The sequence below is a fragment of the Plecotus auritus genome (assembly GCF_963455305.1).
Source record: "Plecotus auritus genome assembly, chromosome: 4".
Taxonomy (NCBI): domain Eukaryota; kingdom Metazoa; phylum Chordata; class Mammalia; order Chiroptera; family Vespertilionidae; genus Plecotus; species Plecotus auritus.
Genome location: NC_137775.1, coordinates 86,776,644 through 86,795,259, shown reverse-complemented (window position 1 = coordinate 86,795,259; position 18,616 = coordinate 86,776,644). Strand labels below are relative to the sequence as shown.

Here is an 18,616-nt window from a genome sequence, read left to right as displayed (position 1 = left end):
CTCACTTAGTGAAATTTTCACTTGAAGAAAGAAATTTATCACACACTGCTTTGAATAAGAGCTCTTTTTTTTTTCTTTTTTCTTTTATTTGCCCCACCCCTTTTTTTCTTAATAGATTTTGTAAAACATCTTGTTTCTCCTTTAGCTGCTTAATTTCTGAATCCGTTTGTTCACGTTTTCTTTCTGGTTCAGAGGTGGCAGCAATTGACTCAATCTCTGGTGATCTTTCTCTCTTTCTTGATGGTTCTAATTGTTGCTCCTTTTTCCTGCATTGATTTTCTCAGCCCTTGAAGCCCTTCTGGGAGCAATTTAGAAGACTCACTGAGTTCATCAGATTTCATTGCCTTCAGAGAGAGTGCATTCTGCGGTCATTGACCCGGTGCAGGGCTGTGGTGAAATAAGCTCAGACTGACCTAAAAGAGCAGAGCTACCTTACACTGAGCTGAATTAATGCTGGTTTCTTTTCCTAACGTTGGTTGTTTTCAATGAGATTGTTACCTTAGTGTAAGCTACTCCGTCGCATTATTTTATTTTCAGCAGCAGACAGTGCTTGTTGCACTCAATGATTCTTCCATGAATGTACTTTGGGGAAAAACTGTCACACGATTTTGCTGTGTAACATCAGGCTTCAATTCACATTCTTCAGCTGTTTCCCTTTTCCTCATTCTTCTTGTCTTGTTCTCTTCTTGAAACATCTCTCATTCTGTACAGAAGGTAATTTTTTCTTGAGGGATTTAATTCTGATTTAAAGTCCTTTGGTCCTTTTCGTGAACTGTTTTGTTGGGGTTTTTTTTCCTGTTTGTAGAATTTGAATAGGTTTTTGCATATCATGAATTTTAGATTTTGTGATATTTAGAGAACTTTCTCAGATTCCCCAGCCACCCTGCTATAACAGATTTTCAAGTTATTCTATTTTTTTCTTCATATTCATTTATTTATGATACCTATCCCTTACTTATTCTATTTTTTGTTTGTGAACATTCTGCAGTATTGCCATTTCAAATTGATGTTCATCCATATACTTGTTTTGCTTCTGTTTAAGTTTCTTGATGGTTTATTGGAATTTGTAGAATTCATGGTGATAATAGCTGTTGGCTGTGGAAGTCTGAACAAAACACCTCCAATGGCTAACTTCAGCCTCAAGTATTACAGTTTATTTCCTTGTGATGAAATCAGGTTAGGAAAGTCCATGTCATCTCCATTGTAAGCTGCACCATGAAGGATGATGTCATCACCACTGAAGGTGATGCAGGGGTGATGGTACAAGGCCGGCTCCAGAATTTCTCACTGAGTGGCTGACTGCAGCTTCTGCACCTTGTTCTTTAGCACGATCTGTCTTCCTTCCAGAAGTTTGATTTCCAAGTCTTTTTGTTGTAGTTGATGTCAGAAAGGAGCATTTTTGTTGCTTTTTTTGAAGCTCTGACGTTTCATACTCCTGTTCTAGTCACCACAGAGAGTTTCAGGTCTCTCATTCTCTGCTCTTGAAATTGCCTGAGTGGCTTCCACCTCCTTCTTCTTAGAGTCAAGTGTTTCTTCCTCTCTTTTTTTAAAATATATTTTTATTAACTTCAGAGAGGAAGAGAGAGATGGAAACATCAATGATAAGAGAGAATCATTGATTGGCTGCCTCCTGCATGCCCCACACTGGGGATCTAGCCCGAAACCTGGGCATGTGCCCTGACTGGGAATTGAACCGTGACCTCCTGGCTCATAGGTCGATGTTCAACCATCTGAGCCACGCCAGCCAGGCTCTTCCTCTTTATTTTATTTTATTATTTCATCAGCACCTCTTTTGTGAAGTTAGAGATATGTCTCTGAAAGGAGCCACAGTGCTGCCCACTTGCCCCAGGGAATGGCCTTAGCCAGAGCCAAGGCCACCAAACATAGGACTGACCTGATCCGCCTGCCAAAAACATCCTGTGCCCAGGACAATCCCACCAACTGTCCAGGAATTGCTGCATGGGCAGGGCTAAGGATCAAATCACAGTGATCCATTTCTAGGCCATGCCTGAGTGATGGAAGGGTCTTGACACGTGGGGGACACCTGGGAGCTGAAAGGTCTGGCCTGAACCTGACAAAGGGGGCTCCTCTGTCCCAGTGACTATTTCCACTCCACAAACATAGACTCTACTGCCACTATGGCCACTATGAAGGCATTGCCTTCAAACACTCCCTACACGCAGGCAAACAGAAATACACATTCCCTTTGATTTTTTTGTCACACAGCTCATGTTGTCCTGCAGCTTGTGATTTCCACACCACCATTTTTATTTTATTTTTTTTTTTTTACATTTGGGGTAGAATTTACAGTGACACATTCATCTTAAGAGCACAAATGGGTGATATTGGATAGATATCTGAGCCTGCGTATTGAATCCTACACTATTGATGTTTTAATTGCCATTTATAATGTCCACCACTCCAGAGTTGTGATTATGATAGTAGTCTCAGGGTCACCCTACATGATGGGCTTGCGAGGCTTGCTTAGATCACTGACCTAGGAATTGATAAAGTAGGGACCACATTTGCTATGTTTGTAGATGACACCAGATTGGAAGATATGGTGGTTAGAATTGGGAGGAATTAAAGTGAGTGTCTTAAAATTGAAACAGAACAGCCCTGGCCAGGTGGGTTTGATTCTCATTCAGGGCACATACCTAGATTGTTGGTTCGATCCCTGGTCAGGGCATGTATGGGAAACAAACCCCCCTTTTTTTTTTTTACATTTTTAAAAATATATCTTTATTGATTTCAGAGAGGAAGTGAGAGAGAAAAAGAAAGATAGAAACATCAATGAGGAGAGAGAATCATTGATTGGTTGCCTCCTGCATATCCCCTACTGGGGATCAGCCTGCAAACCAGACATGTGCCCTTGACTGGAATCGAACCTGGGACCCTTCAGTCCGCAGGCTGATGCTCTATCCACTGAGCCAAACCAGCTAGGGCAAGGCAAACCTATTGATGTTTTTGTCTCGCATAGATGTTTCTCTCTCTGCCTCCCTCCCCCTTCCTCTCTCTAAAATCAGTGGGTAAGTTAGCAGTGTGTTCAGATTTTTAACTGAAGCAATAAAATCTAAGGTCAAATAGAATATTATTTCTGGGAATAGGACTCAAGGAAATGGTATAAAATGGCAAAGGACTTAACTGTAGTAAATTATAGTGGAAAATTGTCTACTAGACTATAGTTATATTAAGACTATAGTTATAATGACCTTAATGGTATTTTCAGTTCAATAGGAGCAATGAAGTACCAAGACTTTTTTATTTTTATTTATTTTTTTTACCTCTGTCTCATTGTAAGGAAGTTTAATGATGTTTAAGAGCTCACTCTCTGGAGTTATACTTTCTGGGTTTCAGTCTGGGTTCTACTAAATTACTCTTCTCATGGTCGGATTATGTAACTATTTCCTAGTCTATAAAAGGAATAAATGATAGTGCCTGCCTTATGCAGGGTATTCTGCAGACTAAGTTATAATGAATGTAAAGTTCTTAGCTCAGGGATTGGCCCATAGTAAGTTTTTAAATGCTATTGTTATTTTAGAGGTTCTAAAATTAGGCTAATGTATTATGGGTATCAGAATATTTTTTATCATAAAACCAGGAAGTTTTAAAAGTTAGATGTTCCGAGCTATCATTTCAGTCACTTTTTTTTAATTTAATAAATCTTTATTGTTCAGATTATCACAATTGTTTCTCCTTTTTCCCCCCATAGCTCCCCTCCACCCGGTTCCCACCCCACCCTCTGCCCTTACCTCCCTCCCCCCCACTGTCCTCATCCATAGGTGTATGATTTTTGTCCAGTCTCTTCCTGCACCCCCCATACCATTTCCCCCTGAGAATTATCAGTCCACTCCCTTTCTATGCCCCTGATTCTATTATATTCACCAGATTATTCTGTCCCTCAGGTTTTTAATTCACTTGATTTTTAGGTTCACTTGTTGATAGATATGTATTTGTTGTTCATAATTTTTATCTTTACCTTTTTCTTCTTCCTCTTCTTAAAGAATACCTTTCAGCATTTCATATAATACTGGTTTGGTGGTGATGAACTCCTTTAGCTTTTTCTTATCTGTGAAGCTCTTTATCTGCCCTTCAATTCTGAATGATAGCTGTGCTGGGTAGAATAATCTTGGTTGTAGGTTCTTGCTGTTCATCACTTGGAATATTTCTTGCCACTCCCGTCTGGCTTGCATAGCTTCTGTTGAGAAATCAGCTGACAGTCGTATGGGTGCTCCCTTGTAGGTAATTAACTGTTTTTCTCTTGCTGCTTTTAATATTCTCTCTTTGTCTTTTGCTCTTGGCATTTTAATTATGATGTGTCTTGGTGTGGTCCTCTTTGGATTCCTTTTGTTTGGGGTTCGGTGTGCTTCCTGGACTTGTAAGTCTATTTCTTTCACCCGGTAGGGGAAGTTTTCGGTCATTATTTCTTCCAATATGTTTTCAGTATCTTGCTCTCTGTCTTCTTCTGGCACCCCCATAATTCTGATGTTGGTACGCTTGAAGTTGTCCCAGAGGCTTCTTACACTATCTTCATATTTTTGGATTCTTTTTTCTTTTTGCTTTTCTGGTTGAGTGTTTTTTGCTTCTTTGTTTTTCAAATCTTTGACTTGATTCTTGCGTTCCTCTAGTCTGCTGTTGGGTCTCTGTATAATATTTTTTTATTTCAGTCAGTGTATGTTTAATTTCTAGTTGGTCCTTTTTCATATCTTCAAGGGTCTCGCTAAATTTATCGGCCTTTTCTAGGATATTCTTGAAAAGCCTTATAACCGTGGTTTTGAATTCTATATCCAGTCGTTTGTTTTCCTCCATTTCTTTCGTTTGTGATCTGTTTCTTTGCCTCCACATTTTCGCTGCTTCCCTGAGTTGGTAGGGTAGCTTTGTGTGCTAGGTTTCCAATATGGTCCAGTGGGTCGGCCTCCCCAGTTAACCTGAGGTGGACACTCTTGGTGCACCCCTTTGTGGATTGTGTGTACAGCCTTATTGTAGTTAAGTCTTGATTGTTGTTGGTATCACTGGGAGGAATAGACCTCCAGGCCAGTTGGCTGTGAGGATCAGCTGTGTCTATGCTGGGAGAAGTTCGGTGCTGGAGACAGCCCTATAGGATTAGACTTGCAAAACTGCAAAAGCCTCTGTGCTCAGCTTGGATGGGGCGGAGGAGTCTCAGGGCGGAGCAGACAGTCTTGGCTTCCCATCAGCCCTGCCCTTGCGCGCGCGCCTCCAGACCTCTGCCTTCCGCGACTCTCCTGAGTTTCCGCCTGTCAGTGCACATTCCCCCTGTGAGAGCGTGGGTCCCCAGGGGCTCGCCCAGAACTGGGGTTCAGTGCAGTCAGGAGCTTCCGACTCCCTTCTGCTAGGGAATGCCTGTGGCACCCTCCGCATTCAGCTTTCTCTGCGAGCACTCGCATGCGCGCGCGCCTCCAGACCCGCCGCGGCTCCCCCGGGTCTCAGAGTCTCTGTCTCTCTCTCTACCTGACAGTCCACATTCCCCCTGTATGAGCCTGGGTCCATGGGGTTTCGCCCAGAACTGGGTTTCATTGCAGTCAGAACTGGGCTTCAGTGCAGTTGGGGGCTTCTTTCCCCTTCCCGCCAGAGAAAGTCAGCCAGGCACTCAGTCGCCCTTCCTCTCTGCGCGCATCTCCGTACCTCAGCCCTTTGCCGCTCCTCTAATTCTCCGTTAGCTTTCCTCTTTCCTTCTAGTTGTAGAATTTCCACTCAGCCAGCCTTCCTGTGGTTCTGGATGATGTCTGTTCTGTCTTTTAGTTGTAGTTTTGAAATTGTTGTGCGAGGAAGCAGTTTAGGTGTTTACCTCTGCCGCCATCTTGGTTTCTCTCGAGACAGTTTCTCCATTTCAGTCACTTTTGAAATCTTTCTTTTTCATATGGCAGAATTTTCAGTCACGTTCCTGAGTACTATTAGTGAAAACTGGATACCTGTAAATGGAAACTTTGTTTAACAGCGTTTTCTTTATTCTAACTTAAAATAGTTGATCTCATCCTTTTCTGTTGTAGCCCTCAATCATACAGTCACTAGGATCCAGAACTCAGAACACGGAGATAACAAAATCAGACACTGAAGGTAAAACAAAAGGTAAGTGTTTCAATAAAATCTTCATACTAGGAATGAAACATATTCAGAATTTTATTATTATATTTGTTGAAGGCATTTGTCAACACCATACAACTTGATCAGTGTATTAAATCCTGCTAGCTATAGGTATCATGTGGTCAAAGATTTTAATATGCTTTGTTCACTGATGTTCTACCCTGACAGATAGAACTGTGCCTAGAGCATAGCAGGAACTTCGTAAGCAGTTGAATGAATGATTAATGAAATTGTTACTTAATTTCACATATGGTATTGGCTGAAATTATTAAATTCATTTTAATAGTTTCTAGTATATATTTCTTTGCACTAGATAGAAACAGGTATTTGTGGAAAGAATCAATGTATATAAGTTATGTTATTTACATTCTTTATTTTAGCTAAGGAATATTGTAGAGCATTATTTGCCTATGAAGGTACTAATGAAGATGAACTTACTTTTAAAGAGGGGGACATAATCCACTTGATAAGTAAGGTAAGATCTTTCTCTGGTTTGAAAATCATGTGTAATTTATTCATAGAAACATTTTTTCAGTATTCTTATATTCCTCCTGGCACCTGAGCCCTGGAAGTGCTGGGACTTGTCGTGTGAGCATGCGTGTGCGTGCGTGCGTGAGTGTGTGTCTGTGTGTGTGTTTAGGAAACTTTGTCTTCGTTATAATAGATATTACTGGGAATTATTTTTACTGTCACGTTGCATTTTTCTTTAACTTTAACCCACCTTCAGGTTTCTGTTCTTACTTTCTCTTTTACCTCATGCCATTTTATTTGAACCTACTGTTTGTTGTATTGTTTTTAATATTAAAAAAAACCCACAAGGAATAGTGAGGAAACAATTTAAATGTCCCTCAACATGTAAAAATTATACAGTGTAAAGTAGTGCAGCTAAACAGTATTATTGGGATGTAGGCAAAATCCTATAATTAGTCCTTGTAAGCGAGCAAAATTATAAATATTTTGTTTTTGGTGTAATCCCTTTGAATCATTTTTGAAATTTATTTCTATTGTTTTAAATTAATGACCAGCTGGTTCACTGTATGCCATTTTAAATATTCATACAGTTTGGACTAATTTCTCATGGAAGGATGGCATTTGGAAGGAATTGAAGAAGAGCTTGTTAATTTCTAAACCAAATGAATAATGTGATTGATATTGAGTATTAAAATATTAGGAAGAATGTTTAGTAAGATACAGTTTGGAAATTCATATTCTCTTTTCACCCTCCTCTCCTGCTTTTCTTTTTCCTTTCTCCTCCCCAAGAACTTTTTATCCTTGTAAATTAAATTTAAAACACTTATAAACCCAACTTTATAACTACTGCTAGAATCAATATTGAGGAATATTTTTAATTAGGATGATCTCACGATGTATATAGCTATTTTTTTTCTCTTGTAAAAATAATGGGATTCAATAATTTCTATAATTTTTTACTTATTTAAAGATAACCCCTATTATCTTAATTATTCTTCATGTTGAATTTTAGGAGACTGGAGAAACTGGCTGGTGGAAGGGTGAACTTAATGGTAAAGAAGGAGTATTTCCGGACAATTTTGCTGTTCAGATAAATGAACTGGATAAGGACTTTCCAGTAAGCTTTATTTTTCAGTGATGATATAGTGTAAAGAACCTTTTATCAATATTTTTTAAAAAACAGGATTTTTACATTGTTACTAAATACTGTTATGAGGATATTTTAGATTCATATCTTCAAGTAACTTATTTGAATTATAGTAAAAACAAAACAATATTTCAGTTCTGTGCTTTATTCCTGGTTTTCTTTCCCCTACTGATAATATTGGAGAGTAACCTTTGACTCGTTACTTTTTTTTTTTTTTTTAATATTTTCTATTGATTTCGGAGGGGAAGGGAGAGGGAGAGGGAGATAGAAACATTAATGATGAGAGAGAATCATTGATTGGCCGCCTCCTGCATGCCCCCTGCTAGGGATGGAGCCTGCAACCTAGGCATGTGCCCTGACTAGGAATCAAATCGAGACCTCCTCTTTCATAGGTGAATGCTCAACCTCTGAGCCATACCAGCTAGGCTTATTACTTTATTATAATTAAGTGGGAAGGGAGTCAGAGGTGGTGGAGATGGGAAAAGCGGTCGGGGGAGAGGGATACCTGCAATAATGTCAAATTAAAAGTTTTCTTTAAAGGGCAGAAAAGTAACACCAACACACACACACACACACACACACACACATCTTTTAATATGGAAACAGATACCGTTAATAAATTATAAAAAAATAAAGTATTACATGCAGTGGAAAAAGAAAAAGGAAAATAAGCTGGCCATACTAGTTAGATAAATTAGCACTTAGCTGGAAGACATTATATTTTTATTTAATTTATTGAAAATAAGGCAATGTAAATCTTACTGTTACTCTGTCAGTTCAATTTTTGATAGGATAAAAAGCAGTCTTTGTCTCCTTATAGGATTTAATGTATCTATTTTACTTCTCACGGTGAATAAGGTGAATCTGAGTTTCATCAGTAATCTTTTGTTTTTGTGCACCTTGATCCCTTCTTTTCCCCATGGAGTGATGGACCTAATTGAGTTTTAAAAATATATAGGGAGAAAGGGAGTTAGAGTGCAGATACACAGCAAGGCAGTCTACCACATTTGATTTAAGCAATGCAGAACTCTCTGATCTTTTCAGTCTTTCATTTAGTTAAGTAAATTACCAGAGGTTACTCTGTGGAGGCTCACAACTGTTTGAGACCCTTCCTTAGCTGGATTTGATTCACTGTTGATTCAGCCTCCAATGTGCTTTATTTTTATACTTTTCCTGCTTACTGAATTTAGGGAGAGAAAGAAACATCAATTTGTTGTTCGATTAATTTATGCATTTATTGGTTGATCCTTGTATGTGCCCTGACTGGGGATTTAACTTGCAACCTTAGTGTATGGAGATAATGCTCTAATCCACTGAACTACTTGGCCAGGGCCTTTTCTTAATGAATACCTTTTTTTTGGTCTTTAATTGGATGATACCCTGTTGATTATTAGTTATTTTAAATTTGGAAAAACCAAATTCACATACTTAGAAAGGTGCCTCGAGTTTTTTAACTTAATTAGGTAAATCCTTCTGAATCTAAGAGAATTTTAATAAATTAAGGAAACACATTCCTTTGCTTTTATCTTCTTTTTGAGCGTTTTGAAGAATCAAGAATGAAAGCTACATATATTTACTAGCTGCTGTTTTTTGTTGTTTAAACAATGAGTATTTCTTTCCCTTCCCCTGCCACCCCTCCTCACCCAAGTGTCAACTGCTACACACAGTGAGATGGTACATAGGAATCTTAAACTACAGGAGGCAGGACAGAACAGTTTTGCTCTTCAAGAATTTGTAGGTTTATCTAATACTGATAAATTTTGAATTTTGATCAAGGAGGTATTATAATAGAATAAAATTTTCTCCATGACCTTTTGTGGCGTTGTTAGGATTTTATTTTATAATTTTTAGCAGGTAGGGGATGAGGAGAGATGTTCATATAATTTTGATTTTTAATGATCAGAATTTATTTTAAGTATATTTAATATGTAAGTATTGAACTGTTTTCACCATTATTATTTTAATAGAAACCAAAGAAACCACCACCTCCTGCTAAGGGTCCAGGTATGTAAGAAAACTGTTTTTTAGTTTGCTGTTTTCATATCTTTAAATTCTAAAATGGTGAAATTTGGTTTTATGTACACCATTTATTTTTATTAGCAAAAAAAAAGTATGTGCTTTTTATCAGTTTTTAGAAATATATAGAAACTGAGTGTTCACATGCATTAATATCTGTTAGTATTTTTCAACAGATATTAATACAAGGTATATGAAATAGGAATGTTGAAAAATAATTTATATACTTTAGTTCTATGTCATTTTTATTAAGAGAATTGACTAAGTTAAGATCTGCTGAAAAACTTAATATATTGACCTGACAAATTATTTTTTCTGTCCAGATGAAATCCATTTTTTTAAGTCTCAAACAAATATTGATTTTTATGTACTCTTCCTTAAGAGAGTGTGTTGGGATTAAAGAAACTAGAAGAGTTTATTTTTTTAAACAGTTGAATTAAACAAACCTAGAAGAATTTTTCATAATTAATGTTTTATAATCTGGCTCTTTGTCTATGTCTGTGAATTTCAAAGTCTCCAATTTCTGATGTTGATAAATACAGTACAATTTTTTCTGAAAGATTTGCTCTTTGTAGAACAATGCAAGTCCTTTCCTGCTCAACAGTTTTAGCTTTGTATCTGCTCACCTAATCCCAGACCATGGAAAACACAAGTTAAAAATAACTTTTTATATAAGATAGTGTTGGAGGCTTTTTAGACACTAGTTAAATTGGTCCTACAAAGTTAATTAAAATCTTCTATATATATAAAAGGCTAATATACAAAGTGTCCCCTCAGGAGTTTGACCAGGAGTTTGATCGCTCCCTATGACGTTCACTGACCACCAGGGGGCGGTGCGGAATGAAGGAAGGGCCTGGCTGGCAGTCGGAAGGCCCCGATCGGCCCTGATTGCCGGCCAGGCCTAGGGAACCTACCTGTGCACAAATTTCGTGCACCGGGCCTCTAGTTATCTATAGATGTAATAGAGAAATATGCTAATTAACCGGGACGCTGTAACAGGTCAACCAGACAGGAGGAGGTTGCGTGCGCAGTGTTTGGGAATGGGGCGGCAGGGGCCACCGCGCATCTGCGCTGGGGGAGGGCCTGATCAGCAGCAGCCGCGGCTGCTTCCAGGGCTGGAGAGGGAGGCAGGGCCGGACTGGCAGTGGCCACAGCTGCTGCAGGGCCCGGAGAGCAAGGCAGGGCCGGACTGGCGACTTGAGGGTGGGCAACGCCGCATGATTTCAAATCACACGCTGGGCTCCTAGTATAAAATAAAACACTTAATTCCACAGTTGCAGTAGCAGCATTTCAAGTCTCAACAGTCAATATCAGACAGCACAGCAATAGAATATTTCCATCATTGTGGTTCTCTGGACAGTGGTGGTGTAGAGGACATGAATACCTTCATTTGACAAAAAAAAGAACTGAGATTACAGAGTTATTACTTACTCATACTAACAGTGGGAGGTTTAGCATTAAATTGAGCCTAGTGATTTCTGCTTTATTGTTCTTTCTGTTGAACCATGTTTTCATCTGATGTTATTTTTAAATGAACCCTTACTTTACTAAAATTGTTTTTGTGCTCTAAAATGATTTTTTTTAAGGTATGAACTTTGTTTTTTTCCTTAGCCCCAAAGCCTGAGCTGATATCTACAGAGAAAAAGTATTTTCCTGTAAAGCCTGAAGAAAGAGGTGTGCTTAATATTTCCACTTTAAAAAAATATAGCTTTCTTTTGTTGTTGCTCCACACTGAGCCATTTACATTGATATTTAATAAATGTTTAGTATTTACTTTGCAGTGTTTAGTGTTTTCTGGGAGGACTAGTTTGTTAAGATCTATAAGAAGTTAAGATTTTACTCAAACTGATCCCAATTTATATCCATTAAAATGTTAAACCATTTTTTAGTAAGGGTATAGTATTTATTCATAGTTATTTCAAATAATGTATAAGAAAACTAAGCATAAACATTCATACTTTTATTATTTTTATAGTGCCCCAGTTGAGAAACATTTTTAAAATATATCTTAGTATTATTTAAAACATGGAAGTGATTAATTATGTATTGTTAAATTTTCACTTCACTTGTCATGTAAACTTGAACGTTATTCAGGATAACTGTATGTATTTTGTTAAAAAACATTACTTCAACTCAGCCAGTGTGGCTCAGTGGTTGTGCACCCATCTATGAACCAGGAGGTCCCAGTCAGGACACATGTCCAGGTTGCAGCCTCAATCCCCAGTGTGGGGCATGCAGGAGGCAGCCGATCAATGATTCTCTCTCATCATTGATGTTTCTATCCCCCCCCCCCTCCTTCTCTAATATCAGTAAAAATATATTTAAAAACAAACAAAAAACATTATTTCATTACTTATTTTGTATGGTTACTATTAGTTTGTAGAATACACCTCCTTTGTACAGAAAGATTTGGAATGGTTATATCTAGTAGATGAGGCTGTATGTATCTGCAAAACATGAATACTGTTTTAGAATGGTTTTGTTTCTACTGCCTTTCTTTGTTTCTTATCTAACGTGTGACTGACCTCTTTTAACTGATTTCTCCTACTTTAGTTCCTTGTCTTGCTTATATTTTACATCTTTACAGAATTCATTTTTTTAACAGACTATTTTTTTAAGTTTTTTTTTAATTTATTGATTTGGAAGAGAGAAAGAAAATTGATTTGAGAGAGAGAGAATTGATTTGTTGTTCTACTTATTTATGCATTCATTGATTGATACTTGTATGTTCCCTGTCTTGGGATCGAACCTGAAACCTTGGCTTATTGGGACAATGCTCTAACCAACTGAGCAACCCATCCAGGGCTTAGAACAGTTTTAGAGTTAAGCAAAATTGAGTGGAAAGCACAGAGTTCCCATATACTAATTACCTGCACACATGTACAAACTTCCCCACTATCAACATCTCCACCAGAGTGGTACAGTACTACATTTCTTATAATCAATTCACCTCCATTGACACATCATTGTCATCCAAAGATTATAGTTTTCATTAGGGTTCATTCTTGGTGTATATTTTACAAATTTGGACAAATGTGTAATTTGGTAAATGTACATTTTTAATATCATGCAAAATGGCCTCGCTGCCCTAAAAATCCTCTGGGAGAGGCCTTTTCGTTTCTTCCTGCTCCCAATTCCTGACAACCACTGATCTTTTCATTTTCTCCATAGTTTTACTTTTTTCACAATGTCATATAGTTATAATCATACAGTTGTAGCTTTTCACATTGGCTTCTTTTACTTTTTAATAAGTCTTTAAAGTTCCTTCAAGTCTTTCAGAGTTTAATTGTTCTTTTCTTTTTAGTGCTGATTAATATTCTATTATCCAGGGCCGTTTACCTACTAAAGGGTTGCTTCCAGCTTTGGCAGTTCTGAATAAAGCTGCCCTTCACATCTCCATGCAGGTTTTTGTTATATGTATGTTCTCATTACACCAGGTTAAATACCAAGGAGTGTGATTGTTAGATCATATGGTAAGAGTACACTGAGTGGCCAGATTATTATGATCTCTGAACGCATAATAATCTGGCTACTCAGTGTATATCCTATATAATAAAAGGCTAATATGCAAATTGTCCCCTCGACCAGGAGTTCAACCAGCAGGCAGGCCGGCCAACCACCCATGTCCCCTCCCTGTGGCCAGGCTGGCCGGACCTCACCCATGCACGAATTCATGCACCAGACGTCATATATATATACATACATACACTCACACACACACACACACATACAAGTGTGTGTGTGTGTGTGTGTGTGTGTGTGTGTGTGTATGTGTGTATGTATGTATATTCTGAGTGGTCAGATTATTATGCATTCAGAGATCATAATAATCTGGCCACTCAGTGTATGTTTTGTTTTATAAGAAACCACCAAACTGTCTTCCAAAGTGTGTGTACCATTTTGCATTCCCACCAACAGTGATTGAGAGCTCCTATTGCTCAATATTCTATCCAGTATTTGGTATTGTTGGGAACTGATTCCAAATTATATTTTTGTTACCATCTTCTACTATTGTTTTCACTTACTAAATGCAACAACCACAATCTTTTCCCTGAATATGTTATGCACCTTCATAGCTTTATCTCTTATTCAGTAATTGAGTTCTGTGTGTGTAATGCAAAGCGCTGAGGCTTGGCAAAACCTCAGGGTAATGCTTGCCGATTCCAAAGAAATAACCTGAAGGACTGGCTGTGAAAGAAATGGATTTATTAGGACTACTGGTACATGCACACCGGGGGTGGCCATGTGGTAAAGTTTTTCCCACTGCAACGGCTATCACTTGTGAATTTGAGCCATTAAGTCCCATCTGGCCTACAGATAGGCGACACAGGGGGTGGGCGGCCAGTACTATTGTTTTGCTGCCAACCAGACTTTCCCAACACAAGATTTTATAGAGTAAAAAAAAAAGAGAAAAACAGAGCTTGCAAGGGGAGGAGGACAGCCTCTGTGTGAGATCAAAATACTAGCTGTTTTCTTGATTGAGGAGCTGGCTCATCTCCCAAGGTCTCACAGTCCACTTGCTGATGACCTTCACTATATTCCCTACAGGGTGGGAGTGGGAGGGGGAGCATGGGAAGGGGCCCATGTTCCCATTTACCATATAATGTGTAAGATTTCTGTATTCCTTTTTTTTACATTTAAGAATTTTATTTATGATGTAAAAGTAATTTATCCTATATAATAAAAGGCTAATATGCAAATCGACCAAATGGTGGAATGACCGGTTGCTATTATGCACACTGACCACCAGGAGGCAGACACTCAACGCAGGAGCTGCCCCCGGTGTTCAGTGCGCTCCCACAGTGGGAGCGCCTCTCAGCCAGAAGCTGGGCTCACAGCTGGTGAGCACAGCAGCAGTGGTGGGAACTTCTCCTGCCTTCCCAGCAGCGCTAAGGATGTCTGACTGATGGCTAAGGGGGAGCAGGCTTAAGCCATCAGTTGGACATCCCCAGAAGGCTCCTGGACTAAGAGAGGTACAGGCTGACGGACCCCCGTTCCCCACCCTGAGTGCAGAAAGTTCATGCACCGGGACTCTAGTACTTAATAAAAGCATTTCTCTCTCTCTTTCTTTTTTTTATTTTTTTACTGATTTTAGAGAGGAAGGGAAGGAAGAGAGATAGAAACATCAATGATGAGAGAGAATCATTGATCGGCTGCCTCCTGCACGCCCCCCACTGGGGATTGAGCCCGCAACCCAGGCATGTGCCCTTGGCCGGAATCAAACCTGGCACCCTTCAGTCCACAGGCCCATGCTCTATTCATTGAGCCAAACCAACCAGGGCAATAAAAGCATTTCTTAATCTCAGATTATTTCTTTGTGGTATCGCTATTATTAGGTCTGATTTTTGGATCAGTTCATTATAGTACTTGGTTATAATATCTGTCCCTCATGAAACTCATGTGCAGATATGTAGAAGTGTGTTGCTGGTTTCATCTACATTATAATATTCTTTTTATAGTCCTCTCCATCAAATAGATAGCGGTTTGTTAAAATTCAGATACTGACTTCTCATATATTCTGAGATCAGTGAGTTGATCTTACAAACAAAATCAAAGATATTGCTTTTTTACATTTATTTCCTCAGAATCCTGACCACAATGAAGTAGCAAAGACTGAATTTTCCCTCCTGAGTTAAACAACTAGGAAACGACAAAATATTTGACAGTTTCAGATACTGAACAACAAGTTGCATAGGATTGTTATACTGAGAGAAATTTTCACTGAAACAAGGCAAGCCCTGAAATTATTCCCAGCTTATTGTCTAGAGCAGCTGTGGGCAAACTACGGCCTGCGGGCCGGATCTGGCCCGTTCGGCTGTTCTATCCGGCCCGCGGAGCCGAAAGAGCGGAGGGTTCTCTTGCTCTCCCCTCCGCTCCTTTACTTTGAATTTATATTAATTCACACGAACACTCCATCCATGCTTTTGTTCCGGCCCTCCGGTCCAATTTAAGAACCCATTGTGGCCCTCGAGTCAAAAAGTTTGCCCACCCCTGGTCTAGAGGCATTTTATAAGCAACAGAAAAGAGGAAGCAGACAGAGCTTAGTTTTTCTGCAGAGTTGAGATTGGGGTTTAGGTAGGCCAAGGCAGCTACAGTGTGTGGGGCAGAGTGCCAAATGGCTATAACTGCACAAGAGAGAGCACTCAGAGATCCTGTAGAACTTACCATGAGGCTTGCTTTGGCTGAGTACTGAATTACACACATGTGTAAGAGAACTTGGATAGCTGGAGAAATAAGTGCTGAAAAGCATTTGGTGAAGCAATTTCTGGAACTCACAAAAATTTTGTTCCTACAAGCCATAGTGGAAAGAACTAACAAGGCATTAGATAGAATTTCTAAAAGAGTATCTCATCTTAGACTAAAGGCTTCTCTGCACCTACCTTGGAAACAATGAAACTAATTTTAGAACAAAATTCAATAGAATGTTTTTAAAAAACCTACAGGCATACCTTTTTTTATAATTATTGTGCTTGGCTTTATTGTGTTTCAAAGATGTTGCGTTCTTTTACAAATTGAAGGCAAAATCCTCCACCAGCAAAGATTACAGCTTGCTTTATTGTGATACTTGCTTTATTGTGGCAGTTTGGAACTGAATCCACAATATCACCAAAGAGTGTAAAATTCACAATGTCCATTATCTGATTTTAAAAAATTTAGCAGATATGAGGGAAAAAACAGGAGAAAATAGTGACCGATAACTCAAAAATCATTTCATTTAAGGAGACCCAGAAATGATAAGACATAATGGAAAAAGCAGCAAGGACCTTAAAAGAGCTATTGTAAATGTATCCCATGTATTCAAGAAAGTGGAAGAAATTTGAACATGATGGTGACAGAAATGGAAAATAAAAAAAGAAACCCCAAATTGAACTTTGTGGATGAAGAATACAATATCTGAAATGAAAACCACTGGATGGAATTACCAGGAGACTGGAGAATAGAAAAGAAAATATTAATGAATTAGAAGATAAAGCAATAGAAAGCATCTAAAACAGGGGTCCTCAAACTATGGCCGGCGGGCCACATGCGGCCCGCCGAGGACATTTATCCGGCCCGCCGGGTGCCGCTGCCTGTCCTGCTTAGCAGCCGACTCGTCCCGGGCCCACAGTGTGCATAGAAATTTGTTCATAGTTTTTTGTTTTTCTTTAAACTATAGTCCGGCCCTCCAATGGTCTGAGGGACAGTGAACTGGCCCCCTGTTTAAAAAGTTTGAGGACCCCTGATCTAAAATGTATAGAAAAGACTAGAGGGGAAAAATGAACAGAGCATCAATGACCTCAGAGACAATATCAATTGGTTTTACTTATTGATAAAATAAGTAATGGAGAGGAAGTGGGGACAGGAAAAAATATTTGAAGAAGTAGTAGTTGAAAAAATTTTAGATCTGGTGAAAACTATAATCCTTCAGATCCAAGAAGCTTAATGAATGCCAAGCAGAAGAAACATAAAAGAAACCACCTAAGACATATCATAATACATTTGACTAAAGCAGTGACAAAGAAAAGAGCATAAAATTGGAAAGAAAATAACTGTCAACCTTGAGTTGTCGCCCAGCAAAAATACCTTTCAGGAAATGGAGGCAAAATAAAAACTTTCACACAAAATCTGAGGGAACGCATACCCAGCAGACTATATGCATAGAAAATGTTAAAAGTTATTTTTTGGAGGAGGAAAATGATGCCATGTAGGCATTTGGATGTAATGAGGGAAGCCAGAAATGGTAAATCTATACTAATAAAAGGGTAATATGCTAATTAGGGCAGATATCTTATGGACCACCATCTGGACGTCCTTACGGACAAAGCTGCAGCGGCTGCCCAAGGCTCAGGCAAGCTGCGGATGGCGGCTGCCACAGCAAGGGCCAGCCCGAGGCTCAGGCAGCCATGGTGGCCGTCAGTGGCAGCAGCAGTGGGGTGATGGGGGTGGTGCCTTACCCTGATCGGCCAGTTCGCCTCCAGCAGAAGGAGGCCAGACTGCGGCTTAGGCTGGGGGCCGAGGCAGAGGCAGCTAGGGGTGATCAGGCCAGCAGAGGGGCAAGGTAGGGGCAATCAGGCCAGCATGGGGGCAAGGTAGGGGCGATCAGGCCTGCAGACGTGCCGAGGCAGTTAGGGGTGATCAGGCAGGCAGGCAGAGGGGTTAGGGGCCATCATGCAGGCAGGCAGAGGGGTTAGGGGCCATCAGGCAGGCAGGCGGTTAGAGCCAGCAGTCCTGGGTTGCGAGACAGACATCCCCGAGGGGTCCCAGATTGGAGAGGGTGCAGGCCGGCTGAGGGACCCCCCCCCCATTCACGAATTTTGTGCACCGGGCCTCTAGTATGTAAATAAATAGAAAAGACATTTGTTCTTTTAGTTTTAAGTCTTAATACCAAAATTTCACTGAAAAGATTTTTTCTTTTTTAAGAGAGTGAAAGAGAGGGAGGGAGGGAGGTAGAGAAACACACATTTATTGGTTGCCTCTTGCACACACTTCAACCGGTGTCGTGATTAAACCTGCAATTAAAACACTTGCCCTTGACTGGGAATTGAACCCATGGCTCGTTGATGGGCAAGTTGATGCTTTAATCACTGTGCAACACCAGTCAGGGCTTCACTGAAAAGATTTTAAAACTTACTTTAATGTGTTGGTTTCAAAGTTTAAGTGCAAATACAAGAATTGTTTTATAAGTGAAACAAGACTAATGCATAACAAGGGACAAAACTCGGTATTTTTCAAAATGTTTTTATTAACTTGACATGACTTTGATAGATCTGGTGCAAAGAATAGGGAAAAGGGACTAGGGGAGAGAGCCAGTTTCAATCTGATATTAAACATTGGTACAGATTAATTTAACCCTTTTTAACTAAAAATAGGCATACATTAAAGTTCTGTCCTTGTTCCACA

General features: G+C 39.4%; 1 protein-coding gene across 2 annotated transcripts in view; it reads left to right on the top strand.

Moving 5' to 3' along the window:
* CD2AP (CD2 associated protein) overlaps nucleotides 1-18,616 on the top strand; it is a 119,798-nt gene that overhangs the window by 69,780 nt on the left and 31,402 nt on the right. Inside the window, exons 7-11 of one of the 2 annotated variants that reach the window (XM_080666983.1) lie at nucleotides 6,009-6,087; nucleotides 6,483-6,577; nucleotides 7,586-7,690; nucleotides 9,688-9,724; nucleotides 11,348-11,410. In XM_080666983.1, coding sequence (XP_080523109.1) covers nucleotides 6,009-6,087; nucleotides 6,483-6,577; nucleotides 7,586-7,690; nucleotides 9,688-9,724; nucleotides 11,348-11,410 — 379 coding nt within the window. The remainder of the gene's footprint in view (nucleotides 1-6,008; nucleotides 6,088-6,482; nucleotides 6,578-7,585; nucleotides 7,691-9,687; nucleotides 9,725-11,347; nucleotides 11,411-18,616) is intronic. The other variant, XM_080666984.1, reaches the window with a different exon arrangement.